Source organism: Dipodomys spectabilis, unplaced genomic scaffold (genome assembly GCF_019054845.1).
Source record: "Dipodomys spectabilis isolate Male_0828 unplaced genomic scaffold, ASM1905484v1 ptg000089l, whole genome shotgun sequence".
Lineage (NCBI taxonomy): Eukaryota > Metazoa > Chordata > Mammalia > Rodentia > Heteromyidae > Dipodomys > Dipodomys spectabilis.
The window spans coordinates 3986266-4002634 of NW_024870766.1; the positions used below are offsets into that span (position 1 = coordinate 3986266).

At 40.9% G+C, this 16369-nt stretch overlaps 1 protein-coding gene and 1 pseudogene across 8 annotated transcripts; one reads left to right on the top strand and one right to left on the bottom strand.

Annotated features, from left to right (window-relative positions):
• Positions 1-227: 227 nt before the first annotated feature.
• Positions 228-1902, bottom strand: LOC122111950 (annotated as a pseudogene).
• Positions 1903-3493: 1591 nt separating this feature from the next.
• On the top strand, positions 3494-10205 carry Mterf1 (mitochondrial transcription termination factor 1). Of its 8 annotated transcripts, XM_042684776.1 has the most exons (5): positions 4139-4197; positions 4772-4840; positions 4948-5019; positions 5983-6032; positions 8470-10205. In XM_042684776.1, exon 5 carries the CDS (start codon positions 8501-8503, stop codon positions 9632-9634), a length of 1134 nt encoding a protein of 377 aa, XP_042540710.1. In that variant the 5' UTR covers positions 4139-4197; positions 4772-4840; positions 4948-5019; positions 5983-6032; positions 8470-8500; the 3' UTR covers positions 9635-10205. The 8 variants fall into 8 exon arrangements, with proteins under 8 accessions (XP_042540717.1, XP_042540713.1, XP_042540716.1 ...); XM_042684777.1 differs by lacking the exons at positions 4139-4197; positions 4772-4840 and adding an exon at positions 3526-3589; XM_042684780.1 differs by lacking the exon at positions 4948-5019.
• Positions 10206-16369: the final 6164 nt, after the last annotated feature.

The window sequence follows — 16369 nt, forward strand, 5'->3', positions numbered from 1 at the left end:
GCGGCCTGTCAAATACAATGTGGTTAAACACAATACATGGATATTAAACGTTTCAACCAGTAAAAATCATCTTCTGAAAGATCAATGGGCTTTCTATTGTAGCTACCTTTGTGTAACTTTATGAAATTTTCCCTCAAGGTCTGACACTGATCTTGATACTTGTTAGAAAGTTTGATGTAAGATAATAGCCTCAATAATTGGAGGCTTAGATTATTCTGGTGCCTATCTTCAGAATCCATCATCAGAGGACTGCTCAGCATCTTCATCCTTTACTTCTCGGTATTTTCCCCAAAGACTCTCCTCCTAGACTATAGTTCTGCATTTCAATATTCAGTCTTTTAACTAATTTTTGTGCTGCGAGCTTCACCTACATCTCCTCATTATTCTGTTTCTGCTGTTTCTGAAGAGCCAAAGACTTCTATGGAGAGCAGCTGTGTAGGCAAACGGTGAAGTGGTAGAAGTCTCTCTGCAGTGATGTCACCCAGATGCTGCTTGTCCCTGCATGCACCTCATCTGAGGAAACAGGGGACTCCCCTCTGACAATGACCAGTTCAGTCATTCTTCTGTGATGGCAACAAGTTGGTTTTAAATTTATGTGGCAAGGACACTGGGTTTTGAGCTCACATTTCTAGCACTTCCATGTAATGAGGCTTCTCAGGAGTCCCACTGCAAAGGTCTGTTGAGTTCTCAGCACTCAGGTTTTCTTCAGAATGGTGTTCAACTTGATCTGCAAGTGTGATTCTTTTTAACTTGTCAATAAACATGTTGTCAAGGCTGCAGGCAATTTCTTCTCGATCTGAAGGACAATGCTGGGGGAGAAGCTCGATAGATTCAGACCAGGAAGGTGCCTTGGCTCTGCTGCTGGAGGCTGGACCCTTGCTCACTGTGTACTCAGCCTCCAGAGTGTCTCATTGCCTTTGTGAGCAGGCTGCACAAGTTCCTGCTTTTCTGAGGTTGTTTTAGATGACTTGATGCTATCCACAGGGGAATAGCCGGGAACTGGTAATGAAGTATCAAGTATCAGGTCAGAATTCTGGGGCTTATGTTAGATTACTAGACTTTTGCCAGAAAACCACGCAGACATCCAGGTACAGGGAACAAAGAAAGGTTTATTGCAGGGAAAGGGACTGGCAAGACACCTTCTCACAAGAGAGAACTGAGAAGAAATGCTGGCTGTTGTATGAGGTGACCTATATAACCTACTGAGGCTAGAAGGGGCTAGGAGGCAGAGACCCTGGTGTGTACTTGTTGACTAAGGGCTTCATCATGGTGGACTAGGATTTATGGCTGCTGCTCAAGTAGTAGCTAAGGGGCCCTGCAGCTGCCCAGGCCTGAAGGTCACTGTCAGGAGCTCTTGCTGCCTTATTCGGTGGCAGCTGCCCCAGAGGAGTGCCATCCCAAGGCAAAGGGGGGTTGGAGGCTGATTATTTACTGTCTTTACTACATGGGCCTAGCGTTGCCTAGGAAGGGAGCATGCCAAGCTGAGGAAGGGGGGAAGGAGCGAGTAAAGCTATGGGAAGGGAGCTCATTGGGCTAACAGCTTATCTACATCCACATCAACTCCTGAAATGGCCTTTTGCCTTAGCTTATAGTCTAAACGAATAGGATGAAACAGTTCACTTTTTCCTCTAACCTCTTCCCGTTCTGCAATGGCAGCTTTCAGTTTGGCGACAATGCCAAAGATCTTTTTACCTTTGTCAGGCAATCTGCAAATGAATTTTTCGTTGTGCGAAAGTCACTCCTGGCGCCTCAACATCTCCCGCAGCTCCATCAGACTCCGCGGGCCCCAAGTCCTCGGGCGCTGGGGCTGGAAGCCGCGGGGCAGCAAGGACATTCTGCGGGACCTGAGGCTAGCCAGGTGGCGGCGGGTAGTCGGCTTCCTCTGCAGGCCCCAAGGCCGGAGCCGGATCCTTGGCTGGAGTGATTCCAGGGCACGGGCGGGAGTCGCCATTTTCCTGGAAGAACCTTCCTTCCTCCCCTCCCTCCCCCCCTCCTCCCTTCCTTCCTCCCCTTCCCTCCCTCCCTCCCTCCTTCCTTCCTTCCTTCCCTCCCTCCCTCCCTCCTCCCTTCCTTCCTCCCCTCTCTCCCCCCTCCTCCCTTCCTTCCTCCCCTCCCTCCCCCCTCCTTCCCTCCCTCCTTCCTTCCTTCCTTCCTTCCTTCCTTCCTTCCTTCCTTCCTTCCTTCCTTCCTTCCTTCCCTTCTCTCTTCCTCTCTCTCTCTTCCTCTCTCTGCAGTACTGGGGCTTGAACTCAGGGAATAGGTGCATTCGTTGAGCTTTTTTGTTGTTGTTTCTCTCAAGGCTAGCATTCTACTACTTTAGGCACAGCTCCACTTCTGGGGTTTTGGTGATTAATTGGAGATGAGAGTCTCACAAGATTTTCCCACCCAAGATGGTTTCCAACTGTGTTCCTTCGGTCTCAGCTGGGTTAACTTTTATATTAAAAACAAAACAAAAACAACAAAAAATCCCAATCAGTCGGTCACCAGCGACCCATGACTTTAGTAATCCCAGCCATTCAGGGGACTAAGACCCAGAGGATAGCAGTTCGAAGCCAGCCCAAGCAGAAAAGTCTGCAAGGCTCTATATCCAAAATAGCTAACAAAAAGCCTGGCTAGTAGCATGGCTCAAGTGATACAGTGTCAGCAAAGGAAGCAAGTCAAGCAAGTGCAAGACTCCAAGTTAAAGCCCCAGTACCAATTTCCTTTACTTATATCGCTAACAACAAACTTGGGTGATATACATAATAAATATGAAATAATCCTTGATATCTTCCCATGCAACAAAGCATATGCTAGAAATCACAGACAGCTTAGTGCTCCAGGAAGTGTAAGGCATGCATACTTTTGCTGCCATCTATTCAGTTTACATATTCTTATGTGTAAAATGAGAAGGTCTCCATGAACTCAGAAGTCATCTTCAAGTTTAAAATTTAATGATTTCAAAAAAACACCGCCCGGTTTTAAAGTTTTACATTATGGTTGTAAACCAGTTGGTGCATGTCAGTTTATACACTTGAACCTAAACAATTATTTTTCAGGTTTTTTTTTTTTTTCCTTTTGACCTGGAGGAACTGCAGTGAGTAGTTTCACTTACTAGGTTACCTGATTATTAGACATTTAAATTCCCCAAGATAAATGTTTAGTTTTAACAAAGCAACAAAGCCAGAAAGTTGGCATCATCAAGTGTCAACAACAAGTCAAATAGGGGTGGGGGTCATCTCAAGAGGAAGAATGAGGAGAAAAACGAATTGGTTCATTGCTACAGCAAAAAAGTCATCAAGAATGAAGTTGGGAACTTCCCGACCTTCCACCATTCGCGCCAGCCCGGTCCAGCCCTTACGGCGGTCTCCTGGCGCCCTCTGCTGGCCTCCTCGAGACGTACCCGTGAGGACGGAGCCGCGCCCGCCTGGGGGCGCAGAACCGATGGCGTCACTGCCGCGCGCTGCCACGACCGGAAGTTAGTGTCCTCCACTTCCGTCCTCTGGGTCCCGCTTAGTGTACTAGGGGCGGAAGTAAAAGCTGGCGCCTCCTGCGGTTTTACTTTTCTTCGCCAGTGTACTGCTCAGAGTGGGAGTCTCGCTGTCTGTCTGTGCGTTGTTGTTTGTGGTGGTGGTTTTGTGAGTCCGAGGAGGGAAGGGGCGGGGGCGGGGAGGGTCCTGAGCTCGAGGTCAGCCCGCGCTCGTGGCGAGCCCGGCTCCACGCGGCGGCCCGTCCCTCCGGCGCGGGCTCGGTGCCCGGCCCCAGCGAGCCCAGTGAGAACCGACCCCGAGCGGCTTCGCCGCGCGAATTTGTTTCCAAGGGTCTAATCCTGTCCCTTAAGTTGTGGGGGTTTAAGGAAGACAAGATAGAAAGCCTGCAGCTCTGGGGGTTCCGCTGTCCCCCCCTGCCCCTCCCCCTCCCCCTCCCCCCCTTCCCTGCCCTCTGCCCCCCTCCCCTGCCCCCTCCCCTGCCCCTCCTCTCTGCTCCTCCCCCTCCCCCTGTCCCTCCCCCTCCCCTCCCCCTGCTCCCCTCCCCCTCCCCCAGGTCCTATTTAGCCATCTTAATGTAAGCCCAGCACGCCCTGTTAGCAGAAAGTAATCTCATTTCTATTACAAACTCCTGACACTATTTCTGCCTCCCCCCCCCACCCCCCCCGCAGTTTCTGGAAGCAGCTGTTTTTCACTTTTTCTGGAGGGCTACAAAGCCCTCTTAAGACAAGTAAGGTGATAAATATATCGCTCTCTATGCTTACCTTGCTGTGTCAGAAGATAGAGGAGGTATGAGTTATAAGAGCAGGTATTTTTGCCGCGCTTGTGAAATTTGAACATTAGCCCTTAAGGCAATACTTCAGGTTAATTTAAGAAAGTAACTTTTGAAAGATAGATTGAAGTCATTACTGAGTAATGTTTTTGAAAATTTTAGGATGAGGACTTTGAACTGGCTTTTACATGAAGCTATTCATTTTGTTATATGTTACAGGACTATTTTCAGTGGAGATTAGCTGAAAACAGTTTTTTTCATTGATGAATGCACTCTTAGACCTATTTGTTTACATTCTGTAAATATTTTCAAAATAAGTATTCGTTAAAAATTTGAGGGAAAATTGTATTTGTATGGGACCTTGAACTATCAATAGGCACCAAGAAGATAGGCCTTTGTGAAAGAAAGGTCAGCTTAAACAAAGGCAAGGGTACTGAAATGGGCAAGGGTAATCAGAGATTTGTTTTTGTTTTGCTTTTGAGTCTTCTTTCATTGTAGCCCAGACTGACTCAAAATTTGTGATCCTCCCCAGTGCTGAAATTACAGGTGTGCCCCACTGTACTCGGCTTAGTCCCAGAGAGTTGAGACATGATGATGCCAGGTAATGATGTTAACATACAAAACAGAAGAAATAGCTGGACAAGTAGTTAAAACTAAGTGGTGAGGGCTTTGAATGTCAATCTGAAGATTTTTCTTTATGGGAGACAGCTACAGAAATCTTCATTCAGAATGAGGGACCTAACTACATTGTTTTGTCAAGTATCAAGTATCAGTGTGCTGGTAAGTTTGGGTACTCATGTTAGAGAATCAAATTAGGTAGTAGGTATAAGCAAAAGACTTAATCATGTGAGAATAACAGTGGAGAGATTGGATTTCAGAGATGCTGAAGAAGCTGAACCTACATGATTTGATGACTTAGGTTGAGGAAGATGAAAAAAGCCAAGTTTACTTGGATTTTGATCATAAATGACTCTTAAAACAGTGCTAATGGTACTAATTAGAGGAGAGTTTGTTTGAGGGGCAGGGAAGATGCTCTATTAGGTTTTTGGGCATGTTAATTGATGTGAGAAATATATATATGTATATATATATTTTGGGGGGGTCCAGTCGTGGGGCCTGAACTCTGGGCCTGGGCATTGTCCCTCAGCTCTTCAGCTCAAGGCTAGCGCTCTACCACTTGAGCCACAGCGCCACTTCTGGCTTTTTGCTTATGTGGTGCTGAGGAATTGAACCCAGGGCCTCATGCATGCAAGACAAGCACTCTACCACTGAGCCACCTTCCCAGCCCCATGAGAAATATTTTTATGGTGCATAAATGATAAAGACAGTATCTGTGACAGATGTAAGAGAGACCTGATAGCTTTATATTACTTTCGTTAAGAATATTGGCGTATCTTTTCACTTATTTTTGGTTTGGCATTAGAATCTCTGTTGAATGTTCTGTAGCTTGTTCAGTGTACTCAAGAGAGTGCATTATCTAAGTATCTTCAGATTTGATTGTGCACATTAATTAAAACATTTATAAATGCACATCATTTATATGTCTCTTTAGTGATTTATACTTTTCTGTTAGTGTTATTATCTTGTATACATGTTATAAAATATATGCAAAAGTGGAAATATTCCAAGATTAAGACAAGTATAAAGTTTTTACTATTTTTCCCTCCTTACATCCTATAGGGTCATGCTATTTTATAAAGTACTAGGCTGATCTCATACAGTGCTTTCTCTCCTGTTATCCAGTAGATGTCACCCTTGAGCATCTGAAAAAGAGCTGGCTTGAGCTGTGCAAGGTAGAGCCTTCATTCTTTTTTTTTTTTTGGTCGGTCGTGGGCCTTGAACTCTGGGCCTGGGCGCTGTCCCTCAGCTCTTCAGCTCAAGGCGAGTGCTCTACCACTTGAGCCACAGTGCCACTTCCGGCTTTCTAGTGGTTTATTGGGGCTAAGAGTCTCATGGAGTTTCCTGCCCGGGCTGGCTTTGAACCGGGATCCTCAGATCTCAGCCTCCTGAGGCATGAGCCACCAGCACCCGGCTCATTCTTAAGTCAGAAAAGGATCTTATTTTTGAATTTCGCAGAATTTTAGAAGAGTATATAGTTGTAGAATGATATTCACTGTAGCAAACAGACTAGTAAGCTCAGAAGAATTTAGATCTGTCTAAAATGTGTTTTTATGTTTTTTGATATTTACTTTGTGAGTGCCATGTATTTGAGTTAGTATGTTACTTGACTTTATACTTTTAGGATCTTCCTGATCATTTGGGAGTCTGTAGGCTGTGAACCACAGGAATTTCCTTAGCATTCCTGGGAACATTTTAAAAATTGGAGTAACTGAAAGGATAAGTACAAAGAGGCTTTCTTTGAAATTGATACTGAAGCAGTATCTTAAAACCAAAAATGTTAGTGGATTGGAACTCTTTATTTCTATTTTCTGTTTCATGCTTACTTAGGAGATGGGGCAAAAGAACATACCTCTTCTAAGTAAGAACCCATTATAAGTAAATAGAAGTAAAAACTAATTTTTTTCTACAGATATAAATTCTGAAAAAGAATATAATTGTTTAAAAATTATATGTTGAGCCAAGCACTAGTAGTTCATGCCTGTAATCCTAGCTAATAAGGAGGCTGAGATCTGATGTGATTCAAAGCCAGCCTGAGCAGGAACATCTGTGAGACTCTTATCTCCATTAAGCCACCAGAAAAGTAAGAAGTAGAATTGTAGCTCAGTGATAGAGCACTAGCCTTGTGCAAAAAAGCTTAGGGACAGTGCCCAAGCCCTGAGTTCAAGCCCTGGGACCAACCTGTGCACACACACACACAAATCATGCATTGTATGATTCAGACCACGAATTTGAACAAAATTTTTCCTGTTTGCATTTCCCTGTAAATTAATACACTCATCCTAGTAAGACCTATGATTATAATAATTTACATTCATATATTTTATGTCCCATTTCTAAATGATCAGGAAAGTGAGTTACTGAGGTTTGGTAGAAGCTGGAAGTTGTGTTGTATAACATGTTCATATGGCTCTAGCTTAGTTTTGTGTAATAATGGTGATGATACAATGGAGGGTGGCCAAAGTAATATGTTAACATTTACATAAAGCTCAGGTGTTATGTCAAAAAGCTGTAATTCCAGCTACTTGAGATGCTGAGGCAGGAGGATCACTGGAGCTCAGGTGTTTGAGGTCAGCCTGGGCAACATATTGAGACTTCATCATGAATTATGAGGATTAAATGTCCTAACTAAATCTATTTTTCCATCCCTTTCTTCTTCCTTCCCTTTCCTCCCTCTATCCCTTCTTCCCTCACTTTTCTTTTTCCCTCCCTCCTCCTTTTTCTCCCTCCTTCCTTTTTACCCTCCTCCCTTCTCACCCTCCCTCCTTCTCTCTTTCCCTCTTCCTCTCTCCTTTTTCTTTTTTTATTGGAGATTGAATCTTGGGCCTCATGTACACTAATAATAAGCTGTACCACTGAGTTCTACTCCCCAGCCCCCAACTGGATCATTTTGAAGATAAAAATTGGTTTAGAATTGTTATCTTATAATCAAGAGGAACAGTAGCATAAACTAAGTGAGGGATTAGAATTAGAAGGCATTGGCCAGAAGTCTATATAAGAGTTGAGGTTGTAATGCTAATGTGGATTTAAAGGGTACCACGTATCTAGAACAAGATATTCACATTCGAAATTAGACAATCCAAGTGTGTTTTTCAGGGCTAGATTTAGGAGTTTGAGAACCAGGAGTCCAAAAGCAAAGAAATTGAGTATATATGGTCTGACAAAGTAAACTACCTGAGAAGTTGGAGAACAAGGTTAGAGATGATGTCAGTTTTTAGGAATACTCATAAAGTTTGGAGACCAGGGTGATATGGGTCAAATAAAAAGGGCAAAATAAAAGGAAAAAATTCTGAAGCAGTGATGGTGTCATTTACTTTATATTAAAAGTAGAAGCATCTCTGTGTCCTCAGCCAATAGAAACAGTAAGGTAGAGAGTGAAAGTGTAGTGGCTGAATTGTTATTGCATCAGGAAAGTCTGATGCATAAATATTTTCTTAGAGATGGGACCATGATGCTTATAGGGTCATAATATCATCATTTAGTTATATGATACATGCATTTGTGTGATATATATACACACATATATATGTATAGCCGTATATATGTGTGTGTATATACCTATATATCTATCTCTCTATCCCTCTCTATATATGTATACATAATTCTACACAGCCATCCAAAAGGTTTTGACTTCCTGACCATCATGGCATCAAGAAACCTCTGGAATGTGAGCAGTAACATTCTTTTTGGTTCAAGATGTTGGATAATTCAATTTTCAGCAGAAATCTTCCTCAAGACAGCTTCATTTAGGCCATTTGGTGTGAAATGTGATAATAAAAATGGCAAGTCTTTGGAAAACAAGGATCTGCTGAATAACCTACTTACTCTGGGAGTTGATATTGACAAGGCAAAGAAAAGACAGCCTGGAGTTTTTAATAGGATGGAAACTAATGAGCAGACTTTGAAGATATTCCTTCTGTCAAAGGGAGCTAGGAAAGAAGTGATTGCTAGCATCATATCAAGATATCCACGAGCCATAACACGCACACTTGAAAGTCTTTCAAAACGATGGGAACTGTGGAGAACAATTATGACATCAGACCTTGAAATTGTAAATATTTTGGAACGTTCTCCTGAATCTTTTTTTCGGTCTAATAACAACATAAATTTAGAGAATAATATAAAGTACCTCCTCTCAGTTGGGTTGACCCGTGATTGCCTTTGTCGATTGTTGACCAATGCCCCTCGCACTTTCTCCAATACTCTTGATTTGAATAAACAGATGATTGAATTTTTGCAGGAAGTCTCTTTGTCCTTGGGTCACAATGAACCCATAGATTTTGTTCAGAAGATAATTTCTAAAAATCCTTTCATCTTAATTCAGAGCACCAAGAGGGTGAAAACTAACATTGAATTTTTACAGTCAACTTTCAACCTGAACAAAGAGGAACTTTTGCTTCTGATATGTGGTCGAGGAGCTCTACTCCTAGACCTTTCCAATGACTATGTCAAAAGAAACTACACAAATATAAAAGAAAAACTGTTTTCTCTTGGATGTACTAATGAGGAGGTGCAGAAATTTGTCTTAAGCTATCCAGATGCAATCTTCTTGTCATATAAAAAGTTTAATGATAAAATAGACTGTCTCATAGAAGAAAAAATTAGTATTTCACAAATAATCAAAAGTGCTCAGGTTCTAGACTCAAGTATAAGTACTTTGAAAAGTCGAATCAAAGAATTGGTACATGCTGGCTATAACCTGAATACATCGAACATTCTTCTCCTATCATGGAGTCAAAAAAGATACAAAGCTAAATTAAAAAAACTGGGTAGATAAAATAGTGCTGGCAGAGTTGAAAAAGAGTCTTATAGTGATACAATTGGCATTTGTCCTTTCTAAAAGTTAAGTATTGGTAACCACAGACACATGTATAATGATATGTTTTTTTGTAAGTTCATTAAAAACTCATGTTTTGTAGGCTTATGAATAGCTCAATGAGACCACTATCCAGCTTCTAACCTTCAGAGCTGTATGAATAAATCAGTGTTGCTTTAAATCACTAGTTTGTGATACCTTACTATAGTCACAAAAATTAATATGGAAATTGAATAGATGATTAGTTACATTGCAAATAAAGTCACAAAATAGAGTTCCCTTATTTCTGTATATATTCCTCTTGTAAAGCGAAATTATACCTTAAAAAAATCTGCCTACTTTTATGGAATTACTAATATGAAGTCAATGAAGTTCTCTACATGACTGGCTAAAATATGGATGGGAAATAATAAAATGTAAAAATATTTTTGCTTAATAAATATAGTGTAAAGATGGTGTCCATCATTTTTGAACCTTTATATTTTATTGTTATTTCATCTAATGTAAATAAATTCCTAAAGCATTGACTTAATATACGCTTATATCTAAACCTTGAGCATATTCACAATCTAACTTTGATAAACACTGAAAAAGATGGATCAAGTTATATGACCTTAATTACTTTTTATTATTTCCAGAGGTATTTATTTATTTTTTATTATTTAGTTTTTTGATGGTCATGGGGCTTGAACTCTGGGCCTTGGCACTGTCCCTGAGCTCTTCAGCTCAAAGCAAGGGCTCTACCACCTGAGCCACCGGGCCATTTCTGGTTTTCTGGGGTTAATTAGAGATAAAAGTCTGCCTGGGCTGGGTTTGAACCACGATCCTCAGCTCTTAGCCTCCTGAGTAGCTAGGATTACAGGTGTGAGCCACTGGTACCCAGCTTATTTTTAAACCCTGTTTGCTATCAATGGTGCCTTTAAAATTTTGTACCATTGATAGGAACAAATGCCTACATTTCCAATGCCATTTAATATGTTCAGTCATACTTTATTTGTGTGATGCTGAAGTTTGAACTCAGGACCTTGCACTTGGATTCTGAGCCACACCACTAGCCTTTTTCACAAGTTAATTTTAGTTTGCGGGGTGTGTGTGTGTGGTGGGGGGGTGGGGGGGTGGGGGGTTGGGGGGGGTGGGTCTCAATTTCTTCCCAGATGCATGGCTGGATTGAGATCTGCCTGTTTTTGGCTTCACACCATTTTTGGGGATCTCAGGTACACACCATCACATTTAGCTTCCTTTGAGAAGATGAATTTTTTTTTTTTTCTTGGTCAAGGTGATGTACAGAGGGCTTACACTTACATAAGTAAGGTAATAGTACATTTCTTATCAAACTTGTTACTCCCTCATTTTTCTCTTACTTTCCTGTCCCCCCACCCAAGTTGTACAGATCATTTCCAACATATTGTTTTGTGAATATCACTGTTGCATTGTTTTCCTCCTTTCCTTTGTCTCACCATTCTGTTGTTCCTCTTCCTTTCCCTAATTCAAATAAATGTATATACAATACCAGGCTACCAAAATAAATTACAGTGACTACAGGGGATAAGCCACAGGGGAAAGAACGCACAAAGAAACAAGAAATCGCATAGTACATTGGAAACAACAACAACAAAGAAAAACCTCTTGTGTCCATGTCTTGGAGTTCATTTTGCTTAGCATAATCTTATATGATCATATAAACTATAATGTATAAGCTATATGTAATAGATACTGAGCTATTCTGTTTATCTGCTAAAGATTATCCTAGATGTATAGGAACTATTGAAAATAAGAGAAACCATGGGACCTATGTTTCTTTGGGTCTGGCTTACCTCACTTAATATGATTTTTTCCAAGTCTTTCCATTTCCTTACAGATGGAGTGGTGTCATTCTGATGGAAGCATAGAATTCCATTGTATATACCTCATTTTCCTGATCCACTCATCTACTGAGGGTCATGTGGGTTGGTTCCATATCTTAACTATGGTGAATAATGCTGTGATTAACAGTTGTACTGGTAGCTTTAGTATGGCCTTGTTTGTGGCTATTTGGGTAAATACCCAGAAGTGGGATTGCTGAGCCATAGTGAAGTTCTATATTTAGTCTTTTGAGGAACCTCCATACTGCTTTCCAGAATGGTTGAACAAGTTTATACTCCCACCAACAGTGCAATAGCATTCCCTTTTGGCCTCATCCCCTCCAGCATCTGTTGTTAATAGATACCCACTATAGCTGGAGTGAGGTGCAATCTCAATGTTTTGATATGCATAAAGTCATAGCAATAAAAACAGCTTGGTACTGGCACAAGAACAGACTTGAGACCATTGGAATAGAACTGAAGACCAGAAATGACTCCAAAGACCTATAGCCACCTAATCTTCGATAGGGGAGCCAAAAAAAAAAAATAGGGTGGAAGAAAGCCTCTTCAGTAAATGATGCTGGCAAAATTGGTTAAACACCTGTAGAAAACTAAAATTACATCCTTATATATCACCCTACACCAGAATCAATTCCAAATGGATCAAAGACCTTGAGGAAAAGTAGACACCCTAAAAACATTACAGGAAGGAATAGGAGAAACTAGGGGGCTCCTTGGCACAGGCCAACATTTTCTTAATAAAGCCTCAGAAACACAACAAATCAAAGAAAAGTTGGACAAATGGGATTGAATGAAACTGCAGGGCTTTGCATGGCAAAGGACATAGCAAGATCAATAGAAAGCCCACAGATTGGGAGAAGATCGTCACTAGCCATACAATAAAGACCTGATGTCTGAAATATACTTAGAACTCAAAAAATTAAATTCCCCAAAAAATAAATCCTCAAAGAAACAATGGCCCCATTAATAAATGGGCTAAAGACTTAAAGAGAGACTTCTCTGAAGAGGAAATAAGGATGTCCAATAGACACATGAAGAAATGCTCAACATCTCTGGCCATAAAAGAAATGAGATGAATTCTTTTTTTTTTTTTTTTTTTGGGTCCAGTCGTGGGGCCTGAACTCTGGGCCTGGGCGCTGTCCCTCAGCTCTTCAGCTCAAGGCGAGCGCTCTACCACTTGAGCCAGAGCGCCACTTCCGGCTTTTTTTTTTCTTATGTGGTGCTGAGGAATCGAACCCAGGGCCTCGAGCATGCAAGGCAAGTGGTCTACCACTGAGCTACCTTCCCAGCCCCATGAGATGAATTCTTAAGGACTTTCCTGCCTGGGTTGTTCTGTAACTGTCATTCTCCAGATATCTGCCTCTCATGTTCCTTTTGATAAAATGTGTATCCACACAAGTTTACCTATGTGTTCAAAAGAGACCTTAAACTTATCCCCAGGCTGGTCTTGAACTTTTATCCTTTTAAAAATTGATTTTTTATTTTTAATTCATCTTTAAGTAGTTGTACAAAGGATTGCATTCAACAGTTTATAATATAGTGAATCTTGATTGATGTTATTCCTTATCATACTCCCTCATCCCTCCCAATCCTATCCTTTCCCTCAATTTTTTTAATTTTATAGGGTATCCATTGAATTTTATGACTGCATTCTCTCCCCTTCCCCTTTTTATTTATTTATTTTTTGTCTCATCCCTCCCGTAAACCCATTTCCTCTCCTTTTGAGTACCCATTTCCTGGTATTTATTTTGTTTGACTATGAATTAGCCTTTCTAAGGAATTACACTGTTTGAGTTCTCCGTGAATCTTCCATATTTTGGTTAATATATTTGTGTACACTTAGGTACCACCTGAAATGTTTACTTATATATTTATAAGTTAATTCTAGGTTCCCCAGATGAGAGAAAACACATATACTGTGTCTCTAGGCCTGACTTAACAGAAATTCTTCAAGGTCTTTCCATCTCTTTGCAAATGATGTAATACTATTTTTCCTAATGTATGAGTAAAATTCCATTGCATATATACACGATATTTTTTTGATCTATTTGTCCATTAGTGGCATCTTGATCCTTCTAAAGTTACTAAAGTTACAAATATGAGCTATGGATACTCACAGCGTTCAATAGTAGTAGTATTCAGTGAACTATGTGGTGGTAACTATGACATAGTTTAGAAAACATAGTCTTTGTTTTTTCTTTTTTTTTTTAATTTAATTTAATTTTATTTGAGAACATACTGTACAGAGGGGTTACAATTACATGGGCAGGATAATGCATACATTTCTTACCAAGCATTGCAGCCTCCTCCTTTGTTTACCCTTCACCTCCCTTCCCAGCCTCCCCCTTCCCCCCACCCAATCCTTCCCCCCCTTTACCCCCCCCCCCCCCCCACACCGACATTGTAAAGCTCGTTTTTGACATGACATTTTGTACTTCTCATTGTTGCAACAGGTCCACCTGAATCCTTAAACGACTTGAGAAAACATAGTCTTTGGAAACAGTTCTTTAGAGAGATAAATGTGAACGGTACACAGTCTCAAAAAATCCAATGGATTTGCTGGGCGCGGGTGGCTCAGGCCTGTAATCCTAGCTACTCAGTAGCTTTAAGGATTGCGGTTCAAAGCCAGCCTAGGCAGGAAGGTCCATGAAACTCTGATCTTCAATAAACCAGAAATGGGGGGAGGGGAGAAGGGAGATGTTGGGGAGGTAGGGAGGAAAGGGATGATAGGGGAAAAACAAGGAGGAGGTAACTGCTTGATAGGAAATGTACTCATTACCTTACTCATGTAACTGTAACCCCTCTGTGCAGTATCTTTACAATAAAAATATATACTAAAACAAAAAACCAGAAGTGGCACTATGGCTCAAATGATAGAGCACTAGTCTTGAGCTGAAGAGCACAGGGATAGTGCCCAGGCCCAGAGTTCAAGTCCCACAACCAACATAATAAAAAAATCCAGCAGCTGGGCTGGGAAGGTGGCTCAGTGGTAGAGCACTTGCCTTGCATGCTCAAGGCCCTGGGTTCAATTCCTCAGCACCACATAAGAAAAAAGCCAGAAGTGGCGCTGTGGCTCAAGTGGTAGAGCGCTAGCCTTGGGCTGAAGAGCTGAGAGACAGCGCCCAGGCCCAGAGTTCAGGCCCCATGACAGGTTCCCCCCCCCAAAAAAAAAATCCAGCAGCTATGTTTTCTTATATATAATTTGGCCTTGAAATGTTAGGAAAGATCAAATTACATAGGATCTGTAAGGTTTCTTGCAGATAGTAGTGCTTATCCAATGTTAGCTGTAATAAGATACAGTAGTATTTTTTTTAAAAAAGATTTAGTGATATAAAATTCGTATGTAATGTATTTTTTAGTTATAGGATGTGTAACCATTGCCACAATCTCACAATGCCCCCTGAGAGAAACCCTTCATCTTTTAGCTGCCAATCTCTCATTATTCTCCTTATACTCTTGTATCCTTAATCTTTCAGTTTCTATAAATTTTTTTTTCTGTGCATTACATATAAGTGGAATCATATGATACTAGATTTCAACTTAGTATGATGTTTCCAAAGTTTATCCATGCAACACATATCAACATTCTACTGTCAGACCATAAGGCTATCATATCTCATACACCAAAAGTAGGACCTAGTAGAGATCTAGGGGAAGAATATATTGATGGCAGAGCTCTTGCCACAAACTTTGTGAAAACAGTCCATTGTTACAAAGGCCAGGAAAAAACTTAACAGCAGCGCTGAGTTACTAGATTTTGGGAAGAGATCATACCAGAAACTCACCATTGATTGGGATGGGGATAAGCTGTAATTCATAGTCATCATGGTCCCCTAGGAATTATTTCTGGAGGGACAAGGTCTTAGTTCTGATGGGCTGCTGGGGGACTTAGGAGAGTGGTGTTCTAAACCAGCCAATATTTTCCTGTACTGGGGATGTTCACAGTCAGTTTATGACCTATTGTTTCAACAATTAATAAGACTGGGCAGGGATAGGGTTAGTTTTGAGGTGTTTGAGTATCATAATCAGGTAAGTGTCATAGCCAGACCATCTTTATCTTCTTGCTTATTTTCACATTTACATTTCTCATGCCTCTACTTTCTAGTTCTTTTCAAGATGGCTGACACCTGATCTTTTGTTTTCACCCCTCCTACCCCCTTTTATTTACAAAGATGAGGAGAATAAAAAAGAGTCAATGTATATGTAGCTTCTTTGGGGGCTAAGATTTAAACTTTGTTATCAGGAAGTTTAAGCCTTTTTTAAATTTCTGAGTGAAACATGAAGTGTGGTGTGGTGATAGAAGATACAATGATAGAATCTCACCTGCTATCTGTCCCTGCCAATCAAGTCAGTATTTGGCATTTATTTTCCTTAATAGCAACATCATGTAAAGATTGTGGAGCTTAAGTACATGAATTGCTTTGTGTTAATTATGAACAATTTCAATAGGATGTTATGGTAGTATTCCTATTCATTCATTTGGAATATCCAGTGCTGCCACCACTAGCTACAAGGTACCTTCAATTTATGCTCAATGCGACACAATAATTCTTTCTTAAAATTTTACAAATGGGGCTGGGAAAGTGACTTAGTGGTAGAATGCTTGCCTAGCATGTATATAGCCCTGGGTTTGATTCCTCAGTACCACATAAACAGAAAAGGCCAGAAGTGGCTCTGTGGCTCAAGTGATAGAGTGCTAGCCTTGTACACAGAGAGGCTCAGGGATATACTCAGTTCTTGAGTTCAAGCCCCAGGACTGGCAATTTTTTTTTTTTTTTTTTTTTTTTACAAAGGAACTTATTCTCTAACAACACATAATTCTATGAAAGCATTT